The sequence below is a fragment of the Molothrus aeneus genome, chromosome 12 (assembly GCF_037042795.1).
Source record: "Molothrus aeneus isolate 106 chromosome 12, BPBGC_Maene_1.0, whole genome shotgun sequence".
NCBI classification, from domain to species: domain Eukaryota; kingdom Metazoa; phylum Chordata; class Aves; order Passeriformes; family Icteridae; genus Molothrus; species Molothrus aeneus.
Window position 1 is genome coordinate 16828794 of NC_089657.1, and position 12267 is coordinate 16841060.

The window sequence follows — 12267 nt, forward strand, 5'->3', positions numbered from 1 at the left end:
CCCAAATGGATTCACCCGGACTCCTTGGTGATCCTTAGACATTATATCAATCAATAAAATTCATGTCTGGGCTTGGGAATTAAGAAGACATATGGAAGAGAATGTAAAACACTCCTAGAAATTCTCTCATGTTCTCTTTGAATCAGCCCAAGTTAATGTTCCCTGAAACATTTGGAAGCCAGGGAAGCTTTCATATGCTGGTCTGAGGGGCGTGGTGTATGCCTGTATGATGTCTGCTTGTTCAGCATACATCATTAGGCCAGGGTGGAATTGCAAAAGCTGGGGGTAGCCTTATTTCCTGATAGGTTTTTTCCATTCATGATAAACCCTGACGTCAAGTCAACTTTGTCCTTATTCTCTCCTGTTTTGGTTACTTTGCAGAAGTGATTGAGCTGAGCTCAGGGGAGGATGATGCCCTCCAAATTGTGGACAGCAGTGACTCTGGCAATGAGGGGGAGGAGGATGGCAGTGAAGAGAGCAGTGGCTCTCATGTGAATGATGCCTTAAATCAGTCAGATGCTCTGGGGCAAGTCATTGTCAACATCAATCATCCACCAAATGAGGAGGACATTTTCCTGGCTCCCCAGCTTGCACGTGCAGTGAAACCTCATCAGGTAGGCTTTGTTAGCCTTGAAAATGCAATTAATTCAGGCAAGCCTGCCTGGGAGTCTCAGAAGAACTTCTTTGGTGAGCCCTGTGACTAATCTGGTTGTGGTGGTGACTGTTGTGGACAGTCAAATGATAAAACTGAACTAGAGAATGGCCAAGGCTCTGTATAACTTCAGCTGCTGTTACTATCAGACCTTTGTATATTTAGATGAACTTTTAAAAATAAAATAATATTTATAAACAAACTAATCAACCCTAATTCAGATCCTCTGGCTACAAATTAATTTTGATTTATTGATAAATTCTCAAGAAATTCTATGGACATCTAAAAGTACTGTTTTCCCTAGATTAGAGTAGTTTAATGAACCTGAAACATGCCCTTTACATTTTCATGGTCCTCATGCACTCTGTAAATCCTTACCCATCTCAGACTTTTTGTCTGCCACCATTCTAACACTTTTTCTACTTTTCTGCCTAGATTGGTGGAATCCGATTCCTTTATGACAACTTGGTTGAGTCCTTGGAGAGATTTAAAACCAGCAGTGGGTTTGGGTGTATTTTAGCACATAGTATGGGCCTGGGCAAGACCATACAGGTGATCTCTTTCTTGGATGTACTTTTTCGGCACACGGAGGCAAAGACTGTTCTTGCCATTGTACCTGTAAGTAGCCACATGAAGGGCTGGCTGAGGGGCTTCCCTACACTGCTTCTTTCTTTGCATAGAGAAGGTTGATTAGTGTCCCATCACTCATCAAGCTCTATCACATCCTTGCTGCTCTTACCCCTCTATCATACCCTGTGTTCCTGAATTTGCATGCTGTGAGCTGCTGCTTCCATCTGGGCATGCTGGGTGTCATTCCCTAATCTCATTTCTGCTCTTAAAAATCTCAAGTGACTCAATTGGGTTTTTAATTCTTCCATGGCTAACTTTTCCAGGTGAATACGCTTCAAAACTGGCTAGCAGAGTTCAACATGTGGCTCCCAGCACCTGAAAACCTTCCTGCTGATTATAACTCCAAAGAGGTCCAGCCCCGCACCTTCAAAGTCCACATCCTGAATGATGAACACAAGTAGGTGACAGTAAAAGCTTTTCTGAGCTCTTGGCTCAGGGACCTCTGCTTCTTCCTGGGTCATTTTCCTTGCATGGATCAGGGCAGTGCAGTGATCCTGGGGAATTCTCAGTTCATTAGCTGTGTCTATACACCTGCCTGTTGGTGTCTTCACCTTCTGGGTGGGATATATTTGAATCTGCTGATGCTGCTTCAGCCATGTATTTACTGTTGGCCAGGATCTGGTGTACTGTGGTGGGCTGAGTGAAGACAGTGTCTTGATCTGAACCAATTCTGAGTAGGCTGGAAGGGAAGGAAGCCTGGGGGACAGGAGCACTTAAGGAGACAACAGGGGATAAACAACTGGAAGATTACAACCATCTGCATTGGCAACTTATACTGCAAATGGTTTTTGCAGAGGCAAACTCAGCAGCTCTGTAAAAAGGGAACTCTTGAGTTCTATATACTTTTGTGCATGACAAACTTCTACACCTCAGTTCCTGTAAGGATTTGTCATTCTCAGTCCTGCTCCATGGCACATAAAAGGCTCCCCCCGCCCCACCCCATATCTGTTTGTTTCCTAAAGAAATTTCATTGTAAACCTCCGTCTGGTTTGATGTGAGAAACATGCTTTAAAATACCCATTGAAGGGGTATTTTTTCTCAAATCCAGTGATTCAACCTGATATTGGACTAAAGCTTAGAGTTTATTTGGTTGTTTTGCAGGACGACAGCTGCACGAGCAAAGGTGGTGAATGACTGGGTGACAGAAGGTGGTGTGCTGCTGATGGGATATGAGATGTACCGTCTCCTCTCACTGAAGAAGTCCTTTGCCACTGGCAGGAAGAAGAGAACAAAGAAACAAACTGGCCCTGTCATTATTGACTTGGATGAGGAAGACCGGCAGCAGGAGCTTCTGAAAGGTGAGAAGTCAGCCCTCAAGAGGGGAGAGTGTGGCCCTGCTGTCCAGCTGGCTGTCAGCTGTGGCAACACAGGGAAACAACCTATAACTTGCTTTTAGTATCACTGACATGTTAGAACTTTGCTGGGCGGGATTGTGTCTTTGGAGGCAGAAGGTTGTTGAGCTTTGTATGAGTCTTTAATTTCTTGAAAGAGCTCCAAGTAAGTGTGGAATTCAGTACACTGAACTCTGGGATTTGTCATTGTGAGATTTGCCACTCTGATTTGATGCAAGACACCCAACTTGATGCAATGCAGGTCACTGAACAGAAATCAAGAGACAGTCGTGTTTGCTCATTACCACATTTTCCTAAATCAGAACTACTGTCTAAGTCAAATGTTATCTCCTGCATCAGCCTTGCTCTCTGCACCCACGGATACTGCTTTTTTTGTCTTTCAGAAATACCCCTCTATTGTGTAGCTGGTGACCTTATAAAACCAGAACTTTGTCTTATTCATCTCTAACTAACACTTAATGTCCCCTGTCCTCAGGGATTGAGAAGGCTTTGTCTCGCCCCGGCCCAGACGTGGTTATTTGTGACGAAGGACACCGGATCAAGAACTGCCACGCCAGCACCTCGCAGGCACTGAAGAACATCCGCTCGCGCCGGCGGGTGGTGCTGACCGGGTACCCCCTGCAGAACAACCTCATCGAGTACTGGTGCATGGTGGACTTTGTCCGGCCTGACTTCCTGGGCTCGCGGCAGGAGTTCAGCAACATGTTTGAGCGGCCCATCCTGAACGGGCAGTGCATCGACAGCACCCCCCAGGACGTGCGGCTGATGCGCTACCGCAGCCACGTTCTGCACAGCCTGCTCGAGGGCTTCGTGCAGCGGTGAGTCCAAGGGCAGCTCTCAGGGGTGTAGTCCATGCAAACAGCTCCTTCATCACAAATTACCTGGCTTGTTTGCTGAGTTTGTGCAGTGCAACTGAATTTTGATGCCTCATAGAATCATGGAATTGTTTAGGTTGGAAAAGACGTGTAAGATCATCAAGTCCAACCGTTAACCCAGCACAGCCACCACTAAAGCTTGTCCCCAGGTGCCACACCTACGAGTCTTTTAAATCTCTCCAGGATTGGTGACTCCACCACTTCCCTGAACAGCCTGTTCCAATGTCTGGCCACCCTTTCCATGAAGAATTTTTTTCCAATATCCAATCAAAACCTCCCTGGAACAATATGAAGCCATTTTCTCTCATCCCATTTTCTCTTGCCATTTGTCTTCTCTTCTTGTTATGTGGGAGAAGAGACTGTTCCCTTCCTGGATATAACCAGGTACTTGTGGAGAGAGAGGTTCCCCCAAAGCCTCCTTTACTGCAGCCTGAACCCCCTCAGCTGTTCCTCATCAGATTTGTGCTCCAGACCCTTCCCCAGCACTGTTGCCTGAATCTGGACATGCCCCAGCACCTCACTGTCTTGTAGTGAGGGACCCAAAACAGAACCCAAGATTTAAGGTGGGGCCTCACCAATGCTGAGTACAGGGAGAGGTCCACTGCCATGGCCTGCTGGCCACGCTATAAAGTTGGTTTGCTTTGGTACCACAGACTCTGATAACAGAGAACTACACCTCTAGCTGCCCTGGAGTGACCTCAGGTTTATTTTGATGGCTTAATAGCCAATTTGGATGTGTGCTTTGTGACATCCTTGTCTTAGAATCTGAAAGTGTTTTGTGAAAGTGTTAAGGAAAGTCACAGTGACTCCACCACTCTGGAAACAAATCAGCATTTTTTTCTCAGATGAGGATTCTAAGATGCTGGTCTGGAGTGTCTTAATCATTAGCAGAGCTGAAAATAGACTTTATGCCTTATTTCTGGTTTTCAGCTACCATGGAAAACAGGACTTTCATCACCCTGTTAACTCTGTGACCTGTGCTAGAAGATTGTAATGTTTGAGATCTTTGTAATTGTGTTTACAATTGGTATTTGGTTGCAGGGAGAGTATCTCAGAAGTGTCATGCATTAGAGAAACATACAATTTAGAGGTCCTTCTTCCTGCAGCTGGGTGGGCAAGAAGTCAAAATCTTTCCCTACACACAGCCACAGGGAGATCCTAATGGGAAATTCCCTTCCCCTGTATTTATCTCACTCTTCTTATTTCCTCCACAGGCGAGGCCACAACGTGCTGAAGGTTCAGCTCCCATCTAAGGAAGAGCACGTCATTCTGGTACGTCTGTCCAAGATCCAGCGGGCCCTTTACACGGAGTTCATGAACCGGTTCCGGGATGCTGGCAACAGTGGCTGGCTGGGGCTGAACCCACTCAAAGCTTTCTGTGTCTGTTGTAAGGTATGTTTTGACAGAAGATGTAAAGAAAGATTCTAATCTGTTGGGGAAAGGGGAATATAAGTCAAAAGAGGAGGTAAAAGTGTGGTTGGCCAGGGACATCATCTCTACCCAGAGTGCTCTGCAGTGGTTCAACAGTATTGTTATCTTTGTTTTCAGAACTGGGATGCAGGGATGTTAAATGTCTCTTTCAAACTGCAAGAAACCTGCTGGCATCAGCTGAAACAATCTGGGCTGATACCTTAAACTGCATAACTGTACCTGCTTAGTGCAATCAGGCAGCTTTCTCTGCCTTTGTGCTGTGTGGGGTGCACAGTGACCTCCTGGTTTGTTCTCAAGGTAACAATTGGACACATTTAAACATATGAGAGCCAGAAGAAGTATTAGTTCTTTTCTTTGAATAGCTGTGGGAGCTTTCAGGTCACAATCATTGGCAAGCATCAGACCGGTGCAGGTCTAACCACTTCCTTTCTTTATCCCTTCAGATCTGGAACCATCCAGATGTGTTGTATGAAGCTCTGCAAAAGGAGAATCTGGCAAACGAGCAGGATTTGGATGTGGATGATCTTAGCACAGCAAGCAGTAATTCCCGCTGCCAGCCTCAGGGAATTAAAGTTAAAACAGAAAGTAATGCTTTGGCATCACCAGTTGGAGAAGCTACTAATAGCAAGTTCCTCCAGAGTGTTGGCTTCAACCCTTTCCAGGAGAGAGCAAATCAGGTTGTAACTTATGAGTGGGTGAGTGTCACTGCTGGAAAACTCTTCATTTGGGGAGTCTGAAAGACTGGACAGTTTTCTGAAGCAGAGCAAAGAGAAGACTCCTCTGTTTGAGTTGTGGGTTTCTCCTATGTTCTCTTTACCACAGAGCATCTTGATAAGCAGAACTGCATGGTGCTAGGAAGGGTTTGTGACTCTCAGGAGGTAAAAGTGCAGGCAGCACTCTTATATCATTGTTCTCATCTGACCAAAAAGGCTGTGGACTTTGTTATTCTAAATAAAGGTGTTAGGGTGAAGTTTGGTCTAAATAAGAGGGTGGTAAATCTAGAAGGATGGAGGAAAGCTCTTGAAATGAAAGAGTCATGAGAGGTTGAGACGACAGCGAGAACTTCTTCATTCATGGAAGGAGTTTGTCATTTGGAGCTTCTGGAATGGGAGGTAGCAGCAGTAGTTGGGAGTAGCTTGGTCACCTCAAGCAACTGGATGTAAATAACCTCGTTGCCATGATTTATTTCTCTCACCTTGAGACAGGGAACTAAACAGGGAATGAGCAACTCCACCTGTAATAGTCTCCCATTTCTTGGTAGGCCAAAGACATCCTGTGTGATTACCAGACGGGAGTCCTGGAGAACTCACCCAAGATGGTGTTACTTTTCCACCTAATTGAGGAAAGTGTGAAGCTTGGAGACAAGATCTTGGTCTTCAGGTAAGCAGAGTATCGCCAACTGATCCTACAGTCATTAAATACTGGAGTAGTTGGATCCTCCCTGGTACTAGGAGGTTTTTACAGAGGATGAATGGTGTGGCAGCTCCCCTTTTTTCTCCTTTGTTGTATTAATGTGGATTTTTATCTGTGGATAAAACTTCTGCCACTGTCACATTTACTAGTGAGGGGTGTGCTGCACAAACAGGGTTTGACAACCATCAGCACTGTCATGGTTGGGGAAGGGTTCTGATACTCCGCTTCTGCTGCTGGGGGACTTTTTCCTGAACACAGATCTTGGTTTTGCAGCCAGAGCTTGTCCACCTTATCTGTCATTGAAGAGTTTTTGGCAAAGAGACCGATGCCAAGTCCTCCAGGCTCAGATGGAGGAGTTCACAATTGGGTCCGAAACATCAACTACTACAGTGAGTGCATCCAGTCCTCCTCTCTTTTGTTGTGACACTGTTTGATCATATGAAGGACTAATTCCTGAAAGTTGCCCACCATCTTCTTTTAGTTGTCTTTGGGTGTGAAAATGCTCTGCTGAAGCATTCTTCTGATGAACCTCTTTCAGACTTCTTACTTTAGTTGTTTTGGAAGGCACTGTCAGTTGGATAGCAGCTAAGCAGTAATTTCCAAATCCTCTTTTGCCATCTTACTTAGAAGATGTTAGACATCTTTGACATCTCATTTACACACTACTGCTTTTTTTAAGTTGCAAAAGATACTTTTTGCTTCCTGTTGGCTATTTGCTAGATCTTGCTTCCAAAACCAGAATCACTGTGAAATGCTTTCACTTGCTCAAGGCTGTGAATTCCTCTCCCTTATTCCCCAGCTTTAAATCTTTTTCTGGTGTGGGTTGTTGCTTTGTGTGGCTACTTTGCAGGCCAGGACTGAGAAGAGTGGTGGATATGGTGTTCCTGATTTTTGCAGAGCTGCCAGAAGCAAGCTGCTGCTCAGGAACAGAGACATGACACCCCCTGCACTCCTTAACACTAGCACTCTCTGTGCTCAGGTCTAGTTTCTAGGGGTTTGCCAAAGCCTTTAGAATTTTGCTTTCTCTTGATTCCTGGAGCTTCCTGCATACATGAGGCCTTTGTTCCTACTTGCTATCCACCTACTTGCTATCCACCTTGCCTAAAGCAGAGCCTTAAAGGGCTAGATGTGTTGTAGTGCTCCTAGGTCTGGCCTTGACAAGCTTGAGTAATGTTTACTTGATCTTTCAGTTGATCAGGTCCCAACCTGGCTGGCTGCATTGCACCTGCCTTTTTGGGCATATTACAGGTACAGAGTGGTCCAGCTGAGATCCTGGAGTACAACTTGAATTGGTTTGGAACCAGTTTCAAAGCTCAGTGTTTGGAAAGTGGGTTTGTTCTGATAGAAATGCCCCAAACGTACAGAACTTTTACATGTATCTTTAATTCCTTTGTCAGGACTGGATGGCAGCACCTCTGCCTCAGAAAGGGAACGGCTGATTAACCAGTTCAATGATCCCAGCAATGCCTCTGTTTGGCTCTTCCTTTTGTCCACACGGTGAGTTGGCTGCAGCAGAAGGGCACGGGGGAGGACTCATACCAATGTTCTGGATGCATGTGGCTTTTCAGTTCTTAACTTCTTCTGTAATGTGCTCGCCATGGTATGATAGTGCCATCTGCTTCTGAATTCCCTAGGGATGTAGGATTTCAGCCTTAGGCCTCTGCAACAGCTTAATAGTCTTGGAAACCAAATGGGTTTAAAGTTTGACTGGAGGAAACTTTCCATAGACCCTTTATGGATTGTTGGCTGTGATGGTTGTCCCTGCCTGGAAGTTTTGAAAATTGACCAGGACAGCAGTTTGAAATTTGCCTTAATTTTCCAGTGCTGGGTGTTTGGGTGTGAACCTCATTGGAGCAAACAGAGTGGTGGTGTTTGATGCCTCCTGGAACCCATGCCATGATGCCCAGGCCGTGTGCCGGGTGTACCGCTACGGGCAGAAGAAGCCGTGCCACATCTACAGACTGGTGTCTGATTACACCCTGGAGAAGAAGATCTATGACCGCCAGATCTCCAAGCAGGGCATGTCAGGTGAGTGTGGATGAGCACAACGTTCCACTCTCAGCTTTCACTCCTCTTAGCTCCTGTGAGTCCTGTTTCTGTGGGTTTTGTAACTTCTTTTTTCAAGGTTGAAAAACAGACAAAGAGGTGACAGGCACCATCCCAGGGCTGTGTTTGATGTTTGAGTTGGCAGTGAATTGGGATCCTGTAAGAAAGTCATGATGATAGAGCCAGCATCCTGCAGCAAGGCTGTGGTCCCAGTCCACTGCTGTGCCATTTACTTCCCCTGCTCCTCTTCTGGTTACTGCAACAGACTAGAGACACAGAGGGTTGCTCATCCTGTTTTCCCCTCTGCCTGGATATTGCTCATCTTAAACTGGGTGTTACTACTTAAATAGCTCTGTATCTCCATTTTCCTGCAGTAAGAGAGGGAAAAAGCTAAATTAAAGCATATATTGACACCTTTGACTGTTAATGCTTGCTTAGGTGCCAAGAATAATTAATTCATTGTGGTTCTGACCTGCCTTTGTACCATAAGTATCTTTTGTGCTGGCTTGTTCCAGTTGTCAAGCTGCTCTCATAGAATGTGCAGCTGAGGGTTGTGGTGACCCAAAGAGAGCTCTATGTCCTTCTTTGCTCAAAACTCCAGAGGCAGCAGTCCAGCGTGATCAGCTCAGTTTGCTGTTGTGCACTGAGGTAGAGTCTCCTGGCAGCTGGCCTGGCTCCCAGGAGAGTCCTGGATAGAGGTGTTTTCTCCATGTGCTCCCATTTGACCTTTGTGCAGGAGGGAATGTTCAAGGAAAATATTCAGGCTCTTGTGAGTGAGGGAATGTGGCTGCTTTTCTGAGCTTTCCACTTTAGTACATAGTTATTAATTTGAGCCTTTTTGGTGGGATTTGTGGGAGAACACATACTGATGTGGCAGCAGTTCTGTCCCAGGATGGGTATGTTTACAGCCTTGTTAACGTGAGATGGGACACTATCCATAACTAGTTTTGTGTTCCTGTTTGTCAGGAGCTTGGTGACCTGCACAGCTTTGCTGTGCAGTCTGGAACACAGGCACTTGTCAGCCTGACTTGGTCAAACAGGCTCAGCTCTGAACATGATGACTTTTCTCCTTGCCCTGACATTTACAGAATATTTCTGGGGATTGTGTGGATTGCAGGGAGGGAGCTGTATTAGGACAGAAGTGTAGGAAGGGCAACAGGCAAGCAGTGCTGATCTCTTCCCTTGTCTGCTCACTCCTTTTGCTCTCTTTTCCAGATCGGGTGGTGGATGATCTGAACCCAGTGCTGAACTTCACTCGACGGGAGGTGGAGAACCTGCTGCATTTTGTGGAAGAAGAATCTGACCCTGCTCAGCTCTCCCTCAATCCGAGCAAGATGAAGGAGTCTGTTCTACAATTAGCCTGTCTCAAGTATCCTCACCTCATCACCAAGGTAAGACTAACCTGTTTCTTTTCTGGCACTGCCCTGCACAGGCAGGAGTGGGCCTGGAGGAGTCTGGCAGTGTGATGGGGCCATGGTGGCAAGAAGGATGCACCTAGGTGCTGGTGGGAATAGGCAGAAAATTCCCTAGAGAGGACCCAAAGATCCCTGCCATTCCCTGTGATATTTTCCTCTCATCTAGAAACACCTCTTTCCTGTACAGGTTTGGGGGCAGGTTGTCAGGCACCCCTTTCTTCAACTTTGTGCTGGGTGTGAAGGTGGCAGTGGAATATCACAGCTTCCTGCCAGCTCTTCTCCTGGGGTGACTTTAAACCAAAGCTGGGACAGGCAGCACTGGCCTGTGCTGTCAGGAGAGTCACTGGCAGGGTGGTGCTGCAGAGTGGGCCTGTGCCAGGTGCTGTGGGGCTCTGGGGGCTGTGTGACATCGTGGCAAGCTCCGTACTTGTGCTCTTAGCTTGGCCAAAACTCCTGGTTTTTGCTGTGTGCTCGTGTTAAGTGATGGCCTTGGTTGGGCAGGTGGTGGCATTAGCTGGCTGTCACCCTTCAAGATGAGCCTTGGGCACATCCACAGCGGTGCCCCCACTCGTGCTTTGCCATGGCGAGCTCTGCCAACCTGGGAAGGAGACAGGCTGCGGCAGGAGCGGGCGCTCCCGTTGGGGGTGTGCTGGTTCCCTCTTGTGGTGTGTGGGTGCCAGAACCGCGGTGCTGTGGGGTTGCAGGAGCCTTTTCAGCACGAGTCACTGCTGATCGACCGGAAGGAGCACAAGCTGACCAAGGCAGAGAAGAAGGCAGCCAAGAAGAGCTATGAGGAGGAAAAGCGAGCATCCGTCCCCTACACCCGGCCGTCCTACGCACAGTATTACCCAGCCAGTGACCAGAGTCTGACAAGCATCCCTGCCTTTAGCCAGAGGAACTGGTGAGCACCTGCCCCTTCCCTTCTCCCCATACTGTAGCCATGAAATGAAGGGGCAGATGATGCTTACCACTGTGGGGCGGATGCTGCACTCTCCTCCCTCCTCTCTCACTAGGCGACCAGCCCTCAAGGGTGAGGACAAACCAGTGGCAAGTGTCCGCCCAGTTCAGTCCACCCCCATTCCAATGATGCCCCGGCATGTCCCCATGGGTGGTGCAGGATCAACCTCAAGTTCCAACCCTGCTGTCAACTTTCCCATCAACTATCTACAGCGAGCTGGTGTCTTTGTGCAGAAGATTGTTACCACCACAGGTGAGTTGCTACTGCTCAAAGTGGATTGGGTCATGGATGCCCATGGTGAACTGAGAATCAGGGTGAGTTGTACATGCCCATGTGGGCTGTGGGCAGATGGGCATCAGAGGCAAAGATACTGTCTCTCTGCATTTGAGTGGTTCCTCTGTGCCTGGAGGACTTTCCCTGCAGGTATACAAGAGCCATGGGCCTGGTGGATTGTTGGGAGTGAACTTTCCCGGATAGCACGTGCAGTACTATTGCTGGTGGTTCTGGAGATGCTGTGCCAGGACAACATGGCTTTAGCTTTCTTGGAGCCTCTGCTGCCTTCTTGTGCTGTTTAGAAGTAAACCCAGGGCTTGCTTATAGCACAGCACACAGGAGAGACAATTGCACTGCAAAAAATGGGGTTGGTGGTGCATCTGCCCTCTCCTGGCTGTGGCTGACATGTACTTTAATGGCCACTATTCTGTTTCTTTCCCCACTGCCAGATATTGTGATTCCGGGTACAAATACATCCACTGATGTACAAGCTAGAATCAGTGCTGGCGAGAGCATCCACATCATTCGAGGGACAAAAGGTAATTCTGTCCTGCTAAGACTTGTGGATAGGGTCCTAGCCAGTGCTAATTAGCAGAGAAAATTATGTAAAGGCATGAATCAATCCCTTGAGAAAAAAAGAACCAAGAAGGGAAGGGGGTCTTGAGTTTGCAGTGACTCTGTTGCAGCCCATGCTCTGAGTGTGCTGATGCTGCCTGGCTGTTGCAGCTGTGGCTGCTTCTGTCCCTGAGAGGAACTGTTGAACTTTGTGGCTCAGTTTTTCCTTCTCACAACACTCACTTCAAGTCCTGAGGCAGCCACACACTTCCTGGTTCTCCCAGAGCAGACTCTGTTTCAAGTGTGAAGTTCCACATTTCCCACTGGCAGCACACTGGAAGGGGGTGATCTCCAGTCTAGGAAAGCTGAAAGGGTGAAAGAGGAGGGTGAGGAAGGGGCTAAAAGCCCTCCACTGGGCCTATGCAGCACTGCTGTCCTATTCTTGCCCAAGGAAACTTGCAGGCTCATAGATCCAGGTTCTCAACTGAGACTGGAACTGTAATGAAGTTTTGAATGAAGTTGTCTTGCCTCTGTTCCAGGGACGTATATCCGGACCAGTGACGGTCGGATTTTTGCCATACGGACCACTGGGAAGCCAAAGGGCAATGAAGACCGTCGGACAGCTGCCTCAGGTAGGGGCTTGTGGGTGCTGTGTGGGGCTTGCACA

The 12267-nt window shown here is 47.4% G+C and overlaps 1 protein-coding gene across 3 annotated transcripts in view; it reads left to right on the forward strand.

The window, feature by feature from the left end:
• RAD54L2 (RAD54 like 2) overlaps positions 1-12267 on the forward strand; it is a 68759-nt gene that overhangs the window by 50532 nt on the left and 5960 nt on the right. For all 3 annotated transcript variants that reach the window (XM_066558433.1, XM_066558435.1, XM_066558434.1), the window contains 16 exons: positions 382-614; positions 1088-1270; positions 1546-1679; positions 2384-2580; positions 3110-3452; positions 4724-4901; positions 5384-5635; positions 6202-6320; positions 6627-6742; positions 7751-7850; positions 8176-8381; positions 9615-9790; positions 10519-10715; positions 10828-11024; positions 11495-11584; positions 12140-12232. In XM_066558433.1, coding sequence (XP_066414530.1) covers positions 382-614; positions 1088-1270; positions 1546-1679; positions 2384-2580; positions 3110-3452; positions 4724-4901; positions 5384-5635; positions 6202-6320; positions 6627-6742; positions 7751-7850; positions 8176-8381; positions 9615-9790; positions 10519-10715; positions 10828-11024; positions 11495-11584; positions 12140-12232 — 2814 coding nt within the window. The remainder of the gene's footprint in view (positions 1-381; positions 615-1087; positions 1271-1545; positions 1680-2383; positions 2581-3109; positions 3453-4723; positions 4902-5383; positions 5636-6201; positions 6321-6626; positions 6743-7750; positions 7851-8175; positions 8382-9614; positions 9791-10518; positions 10716-10827; positions 11025-11494; positions 11585-12139; positions 12233-12267) is intronic.